This window comes from Gracilinanus agilis, chromosome 3 (genome assembly GCF_016433145.1).
Source record: "Gracilinanus agilis isolate LMUSP501 chromosome 3, AgileGrace, whole genome shotgun sequence".
Classification (NCBI taxonomy): Eukaryota; Metazoa; Chordata; class Mammalia; order Didelphimorphia; family Didelphidae; genus Gracilinanus; species Gracilinanus agilis.
In genome coordinates this window covers 66,135,796-66,144,974 of record NC_058132.1, presented here as the reverse complement: position 1 = coordinate 66,144,974, position 9,179 = coordinate 66,135,796, and the positions used below count along the sequence as shown (strand labels likewise).

Genomic DNA, 9,179 nt, shown 5'->3' with positions numbered 1-9,179 from the left:
AAATCTCACAGCTAGGAGGTGAGGGAGGCCAAGGTCCACACTTTTCCCACTAGACCACACTGCTTGGAGTTCATCCTGCAGCCAGTCCACAGTGGCTCTGAACTCTGCTCAGCCACAGAAATTTCACAGCCTTTGCCTTGCCCCATAAGAGACCTGGATTCAGACTTGCCTTAGAAACTCTGCCTTGACCAAGGCCATAGCTCAGCCATGGTCTGTAGCTACAGGAAGTGAGGGGAGGCCTCTGGCCACCTTCTCTCTCTTTCATGTTAACTGAAGTGAGCTGAGTTTGTGTTCTGGCTCCCCTCTAGGCAAGCTGTTGATTTTCTCAGCAACGAAGGTCACATCTATTCCACTGTGGACGACGACCACTTCAAATCCACAGACGCAGAGTGACCGCCAGCTAGTTCTGGTTTCACAAGAACCTTGACTCCTGCTGTGCAGCGAATGGAAGTAGAGATTGACAAGGTTTTCCACGGACACTCTCCGAAGCCCCCCTTAGACTTTCTGCCCCACTAGCTCCTTTTGAAGCTCCATGGGCAGGAAGTCATTAACAAACCGAACATACTTGTCAGCTAGCAAAAACTTGCAGAGATATTTGGCCCTGGAGGAGTCATGGGAAATATTATTTAAAAGAGGACTTGAAAACTGGCATCTTAAAGCTTCCATTCCTCAGGAGAAAATGGGCAGGCCTGGGTGTCAGGGAGCCAGAGAGCAAGGTGAGATGAACCTTGTTTGAGGCGTGTGGCTTCCAGTATACTTCAGACAGGCTGCTCACATCCTCAGACACTGGGGTGACTGGATCGATAAGTGTGTGCATACCATGGAAATGCATCGTGCAGAAGAACAGAAGGTAGATTAGGTAGTGTGCAAAATAAACATGTCCTTGCCTCTGTTTCACTTTTCTTAAAAGTGTTCTTGTTTCATTAACTCATTGACACATTTCTGGAATTGGAACTTTGTCTTTTTAGAAAATGAGTTTTATTGCTGTCTTGTTTTTACATCATACTCATTTCCAGATACAGCGAATCTTCTTCTAACAAAGAAAAAGCATTCTGTAAATCCAGCCAGTTTGGTGATGCATTGAACAGTCAACAAGCTTTCATGAAAATGCCCCCTTTGTGCCTGTCACTGTGCCTAGCATTGCATATCCAGAGAAAGGGAAGAGGAGCTCACAGCCTTATGGATGAGAAACATGCATTGCTTAAACAGAATGTAGATGAGGTGAATTGGAAATAATCACCAGAGAGAAATCCCTGGTGTTAAGGGGGCTCAGTAAAGGCTTCTTGTAGATGGGGAGATTTTAGCTAGGGCAGCAGGAAGGCAAGAGGCAGAGATGAGGCAGAGTTCCAGGCACATGGGATGGCCAGTGAAAATTCCTGGAGTAGGCAGATGGATTGTGCCAGGAATAGCCAGGAGGCCCATGTCACCAGATCATAGAATTCAAGGAGGTACACAATGCTGAGAAAACTGGAAAGGGAAAAAAGGGCCCAGCAATGAAAGGCTTTGAACACCAACAGGATTTCACATTTGGCCCCTGGAGTTGACTAACCCAGGGAAAGTGGGATATATTGGCTCTAGCTAAAGATCCATTTGACCACTGAGAGGCTGGATTGAATAGGGAGCAACTTATCTACAGGCCATTGCAGTAGGTCTGGCTGGAGACAGAGAGGGCCTGTACCAGAGTGACACTGGGGTCAATCATTTGCCTGTATGCAGATTTCTGCAGTCCCCTACCTCTGAGGAGAACAAGATGGTTTATAGTATTACTGTTGACTGGACCACTTACTGTTTTTTCATTTAGTAATTTTTCTACCTTTTTCCATTGTTTGATCTATATTGCAATAGACTTGCTCTGGATATTGCTCTGATTCAATTCTGCATTGGTTCATGCCAGTTTTCCCATATTTCTCTGAATTCTTCATTCACTTTTCTTTTTCTTCCTTTTTTTTTTTTAAACCCTTCCTGTCTATCTTAGAATCAATACTGTCTTGATTCAAAAAAAGATGAGTGGTAAGAGCTAGGCAATGGGGCTAAGTGACTTGCCCAGGGTCACACAGGTAGGAAGTTTCTGTGATGAGATTGGAACCCAGGACCTCCTGTCCCCAAATCTGGAGCTCTATCCCTTTAGCCACCTAGCTAGCCCTCATTCACTGTTTTTTACAGCACAATATTCCCTTAAATGCACAGTGCAAAATTTGTTAAGCTGTTCCCCAATCAACAGACACTAATTTTGTTTCTAGTTCTTACCACAAAAGGTGCCTCTATGACTATTTGGGTATATGCTACCTTTTTCCTTTCTGCTTTTAAAATCTGTGTATGTACTATTCTGTTCTCAGTTGTCTTCTGGTGTCATCTTCAGTTGTGTCATTGGAGTCTGTCTGCATATTGTCCTGGTGTTTCTTTTCCTCCCTCCTTGTATTCTAATTGGCTCATGTTTTTATGAATTAGTTGTTTTCATCATTTTCTAAAGGGGCAATTATATGTTATGCTCATATGCCATTTTTGTTCAATCATTTTCTATTCAATGAATTGGCTTTTCTTTCTAGGTTTTATTTTTTTAACTACTACATAAAAAAGTACTGCTATGAATGTTTTGTAAACTTGATCATCCTTATTCTTCTGGTCTGATTTTCTTTGTAGATCATCTTTCACCTTCTTTACCTCATTTTTTTCAGCTGGTAAATTTGGGCTTTTAAGACATTATTTTCTTGTTTTGAATCATGTATTTCCTTTTCCCGATTGTCTTCAGCCTCTGTTGATTGTTTTCTGAGTTCTTGAGTTACTTGAATTTTGAGTTCTTGAGTTAATTGAATTTTAAGTTCTTCCAAAGCCTGTGTGCATTTCACTGAAATTTTTATGTTTTTTCTTGGTGTTCCTTTACCTTCTTCTGATCCATTCGCTCTTTTTTCAGTTTCTGGATAGAACCTGTGGATTGTGGTTTCTTTTTTCTTTTTCTCTTGTTTACTAATATTTTTTCCTTCTTTCTCCCCTGTAATTGGCTATAATCTTGGTCCTCAGATCATTTTTTTTTTTTTATCTGTGGGTTTGGTCTATTCAGTCCTGGGAGGTCTTCTTCTCTGTTTTGTTAGTTAATTAGGTTAATGGGACTTGAGGCCAGATTTTCCCCAGCCGGTGGAAAAAGCTAGAGAAGTAAATTAGGCTACTTTCATTGTAGTCTGTGGGGGAGGGATGTTGGAGCTTCTCTGCCCTCTGAAGACTTCTTGTTTGTTGATAGGATTAAGCCAGGTGGGGTTGATCTGCAGAGCTAGAAGTGCCCTGAGATCAAAACCTGGAGAGAAGGGGAGGGAGGAGAGGGGAGGGCAAGGTGGAAGGTATGATCAGAGCCTTGAGTTTGGCACATCTGTGCCAGGGAGGCACTCCCTGGGACTAGCAACCCAGCTCATCCAGAGATTCCAAGATCCACTGGACTCAGCACATTAGGTGGAGGAGGGGATCTGGGATCTTCCTCCTTTCTTTCCCCCTCCCACAGGACAGTTCCAAGAATTCAGGCTTTTTTTTTCTTTTTTTTTCCCCATGTACCTTTTAAGTTGGGTTCAGCTGGCAGATTCCCCAGCTCTGTTGTGTTGTCAGATTTGGTTTTCTGTTCCCTCGGAGCCCTTTGTCCTTGATTGGTGGTGAAGGGCTTTATGGAGGTCTGGAGCCTTGCTGCTTCTACGCTGCCATTTTCCCAGAATTCCAGGAAGACCTATTTTGTAAACTTGAATATTTCTTTCTAAACTGCTTTAATTACTCCTGCATGGTCATAGACAGAACACAAATTGGATGGGTGATTCCTTGGCAGGATGTGATAGTCTGGAATATTTAGACCCTGGGCTCCATGTTTAGTATGTCACATGGTTCTAACTGCATAGACCTGTGTTGTCAAACTCAAAATAGAAACAGATTCCTACAATCACATATTGACTTAGAAAGCCACAATTAACATTATGTGGTGTTTTTATTTATTTTGTTAAAGATTTCCCTATTAACTTTGTTTTGAAACCCTTTCTCATCTCTAGGCTTGGCTCTCTATCCACAGAGTCACCTAGCTGCCCCCTCCCATTTACCTTCTAATCTGCTTCCAGAAATAGCACTAAAGTCAAGTTTGACTCCTGTGGCGTAGGATAGAGGCACCATGTAGGTCCTGTTTTTTGGCAGTAATTTGAGGCAAGTGACTTTTAGCTTCTACTCCTTTATCCATCACATAGAAGAACCAGACATTCCACCACTGGACTTTAGAGATTGTAGTTCTCTAAAGCAGTGACGTGACACTAAGAAATGGGGCGCAGGAAACCAGATGTAGCAAGCCTCATGGGTTACATATTGACTTAGAAAACTACATATTAACATCTGTGTTCTAGGGGTACTTCTGGGTAGTGCCATGCTTGGAGTCATCTTCCAGGGTTTCAAATCTTCCCTCAGATATTAGCTGTTGTGATAAATTAGATTAAGTCCACACTGCCCATCTTTAGATTTAATCACCAAAGGTGAGAGCACCTCCAATTCTGGGAGGTCCATAACACACGCATGCTAGAGTGGGTGAGGAATCAGAATCAACTGACTGCCCCCTAGGCATTTCTATGAGAAGCTTCTATTGTGATTGGACACGCAAACTAGGGGGAAGGCACAGGAGGTGACACATAAGTGACCCCTTTAAAAGGAGAAGGTCTTCTGTTGGAGGGGGGCTTCTGGTTAAGAGGGCTGCTGGTGAAGGAGCTCTTCTGGTCTGTGGAGGAGTGCTGGCTGGAATGCTGAAACCTTGGTGAGACTGCTTTCAATATCTTCTTTAGAAGTCCATGTGGTGAGTTTAAAGACTGAATCTTCCTAAACTTCTCTTAAGGAACTTCCCTTTAATGGACTCTGTGAATGAAGATTTGCTTCATTCACCTCCGGACCTCTGGTCCTGTGATTCTCGGCTGAGGGTTAATTAGATCTACCTGGATTAATTAGAGGATTGTAGTAAATTACCTACTGTGTTAGATTCTTATTTCCTTATTTCTTCTCTCTCTTCTCAATTGTAATAAACTTCCATAAAAGTCAGTTTTGATTTGAGGTTATTCCTAAATTGGGGGAATTTCTTCTGGCGACCACCTTTAAACATATTTGACCAAAAACCCTTTCCCCCCCTTACACTGTGCAAACCTGGGAGGAGGCAGGGGACACAATAGTGCTGTCGGACTTCATTTCCAACTACTAAATAGATCGTTACCTCTTATTACACGTGTCAAAGGTAGGCAAATGATCAGTCAGAGATAGTGGAGCTACTAGATATCTGAAAATCACTTCTGAAGACCTCTTAAAACCAAATAGAAATTTTCAGCTCATTAAATTCTCCAAAGGTTGTATACAGGTTGTAACCAGTTTGATGGAGTCCATCCATCATCATCTATGTGACAATTAACAAAGGCAAAAAGGACCAAAATGCTGGTTAGGCAACATATGACCTCAGTGGATCTGGTGACAAACCCAGCATCCATAAGGAGCTATGGTTTTTGCCATGAAAAAGGGTTTGTCCAAGTTGTATATGGACTTTTATAATTGTTATATTCAAACTTTGAGGATTGTTAGTCTCACCTTGATTAACAAGGGAGACAGTGGGAGACATCGGAATGTTCCTGGATGCCATGAGGACAGGAGCAAAGGCAGTTGGCCTGAGGATAAAAATACCCCTAACAGTCATCTGGGAGCGGGGTCTTTGGTCTTTGAGCTTGGACAATTGATCTTTGATCTTGGAGCAGTGATCTGTGGGTCTCTGACTGTGAGTCATTGGTTCTCTCTGAACCTCCCTAGATCTTTAGGCATTTGAATCATCATTAGATATTTAGGTATCTGGGCCTGGGTGGTAACCAGGAGGAGGGAAGGTGAAGAAGCAGAGGGAGATGAAGGGTGATTATTTCCTGTCAGGCTGACATACCATAAACTGATAATAAGAAAGCTGAGAGAGATCATCAATATCTGTTCCAACTGAGCAGATTACTCTCTCTGGTTTGGCAGTGGCCAAGCTGAAGCAGAATGGGTGAAGAACAATAGCCCAGCTTACTGAAACAACAGCCTACAGTTGTGAGGGATTATTGATCATAGATATTAGTGTGACAGGGTCTCCTATCCCCAATCTGTTCCTGATTATTCCTTTTCCTATTTAAGATCAATAGATAAAGTTTTATTAAATACCTTCCTGAGTGGTCATTATATCACAATCCTTGGGGAGGGAGCAACACAGTCAGATGAAACGTGATCCAAAGCTAATTAGAGCCCAATATCCAGGTGGGACCTGAAAGGGTTACTTATCCACCAAAACATTAAGGGTCCTGCCTGGGCACTTATATAGAAGGGGACTTATACCATCAAGCAAAGGTGACTGAGTTGGTATCCTTCAGTCACCAACTACCTGGTGGAATACAAAGACACAGCTTCCCTAACCAATGTCCCCTAGAAGCCTAGCAGTATTCAAGAGTCCTATATTCTTTATAACATAATGGTATATTCTCCAATCCAGTCATAGGGAAAGGGTACAAATAAAGGCAAAGTAACAGAGCATATAGATAATGGCCAAAGCACAGTAGCTTAAAATGACTTAGTATAACAGAAGATATTAGGTTAGATTAATATGTGAACTTAAAAAACCAAAATTAAATCTTCAAACAATCAGCAAATACAATATATGTGACAGGAAGTGAACAATGAATTCAAGAGTCCTATTCTCCAATTCTAATAGCTGCATTACAGAGACTTCTTCACTATTTGGAGAGGAATAAATTGAAACAATATCAATAAGGCAAATGGAGTCTAAAAAGGCTTAAAATTCACTGCCAGACTCTTTAACGTTCCTTCCCCTCCCGAGTATCATCATCTAGATTCCTTTGGTCACACTTCTGGGGTTCCCCATACAAGGAGTGGATTTCCACACTGAGCATAGTGTGAATGAACCCCATATTGGATGTGTTGCAGAGGCTGGGCAGGCTTAGATAGTAAGGGGAATGAATCTCCCTTCTGAATCTTGAGATTACTCAAGCTAACAGCAAGGACAAGTGTATCCAGGAACAGTAATAAGAAAAGACACCCTAAAACTTTGAGTTATGCAAGCTTGGTAATGCTCTCTCGGAATGAGAGCTATTTGAGATAGGCAGAAAACTGGGCCATGCTTGTAATTCTACTTCCTGTCCATAGGTGGCATTACTCTAATATGTACTGACGAGGAGTTTGGAAGAGTAACCTTACTTTCCTTCCCCCCAGGGATAAAAAACGCCAGGGAGTTGATTGCTTCTATTGCCACCATAGGCAGGGGAATGCTGCTCCCCTCAATTGCTCTCCCCAGCTATGTGGGCAGGGAGTTAAGAGGGTGGAAACTTGCCCTCAGGTGAAAACCCTGAGGAAGCTATTTGTTGCCTAAGAGAAAAGCCTGGACTTCTAAGGCAGCAGCAAGCTCTTGGATATTCAGAATATAATGGAAAGGGGGATTTATACTTTACCAGCCACACAGAAAATGGCTCACAAGGGTCCCCAGCCAGTGTCTGGTCAAATGTGGAAGGCAGGGGCAGTGGTGGCAGCAGCAACTGCAACAGCAGCAGCAGCAACGGTGAGTGGGAGGGCAGCTACAGGCTTGGGTCCTCCCATGGGCAGGTCCCCATCACTGAAAAGAGTCCCCCAGAGGGGAAGGGTGACAGAACCACGGCAGAGAGGAAACTCGGTTTTAAGCTACTCACTTATCCTACCCAAAGGCTTTCCCAAACAGATAAAGGATTCTATTCTCCATAGTGGTCAGAAAAAATGTAAGATTAAAATTAATATCTAATAACTCCAAGTATTATATTTTATAAGATTTATTAATAATCACTTGAAGTAGAAGAAATAAAAGAACAAAAGAAAAAACCTAAGTAAATAACATGTGAGTAAAATTCTCCTGCCTGTCACTCACCCAACTGTCCCAGCCATGTTTCTGGGAGGAGAGAGAGGGTGGAGCTACACTCACAACTTTACCTCCAAAAAGTAAGGACATAATGTGAGATCAAAGATGGGAAGCTGGGAGAGTTTTGGGGAGCAAATCATAATTACACACCCATTACCAACAATTTATTCAGCCATTTCTCAATTGATGGACATCCCCTTAATTTAAAACTTTGCCAACACAAAAAGAGCAGCCATAAATATTTTTAAACAAGTAGGTCCTTCCCCTTCCCCTTATTTTTTTTTATCTCTGAGATACAGACTTAGAACATTTTTTCATATGATTTTTGATAACTTTGACTTGTTCAGTGGAAAAATGCTTGTTCATATTCTTTGACCATTTGTCATTTCAGGAACAATTTGTATTCTTATAACTTTGACTTAATTCTCTATATATTTGAGAAATGAGAACATTATCAGAGAAATTTCTTATAAAATTTCCCCTCCAAATTGTTGTTTCCCTTCTAATCTTGTTTATATTGGGTTTTTTTGTACAAAATCTTCATAATTTAATATATATTATATTATTATATATTATATATTACATGATATATAATTGATATATTTAATAATAATAAAATTATCCATTTTACATCTCATAATTCTCTCTATCTCTTGTTTAGTCATAAATTCTTCCCTTCTCCATAAATCTGACAGGTAAACTATTCTATGTTCCCCTAATTTGCTTTTGGTATCATCCTTTATATCTAAATCATATACCTATTTTAGTATAGGGTGTGTGATATTGGTCTATACCTAGTTTCTGCCATACTGTTTTCCATGTGTATTATTTCTTACAGCACAGTAATATTCTATTACAATCAGGTTTAGGCATTCCCCAATTGAAGGGCAACTACTTTGTTTCCAATTCTTAGCTGTCACATAAACTGCTATAAATATTTTGGAATATTAATGACTTTCTTGTGGTATAAACTCAGAGCCATGGACCTGTAGTTACTTTCTTTGCATAATTCCAAATTGCTTTCTTTTTTTTATTTAATTTTGTTTATTTTTTAGAAAAACATTTTCCATGGTTCCATGATTCATGTTCTTGCTTTCTCTCCCCTCACCCCCACCCCCCAGTAGCCAATGCACATTTCCACTGGTTTCTTCATGTGTCATCAATCAAGACCTATTTCCATATTGTTGATAGTTGTACTAGGGTGGTCTTTAAGAGTCGACATCACAAATTGTGTCCGTATCAACCCATGTGTTCAAGCAGTTGTTTTTCTTCC

At 41.0% G+C, this 9,179-nt stretch overlaps 1 protein-coding gene across 1 annotated transcript in view; it reads left to right on the top strand.

Annotated features, from left to right (window-relative positions):
* Positions 1-894, top strand: part of RPA2 (replication protein A2) — a 28,140-nt gene extending 27,246 nt beyond the window's left edge. The window contains exon 8 of the mRNA XM_044668744.1: positions 286-894. Within this exon, the coding sequence (XP_044524679.1) occupies positions 286-393 (108 nt within the window). The 3' untranslated portion in view covers positions 394-894. The remainder of the gene's footprint in view (positions 1-285) is intronic.
* The last annotated feature ends 8,285 nt before the right edge of the window (positions 895-9,179 follow it).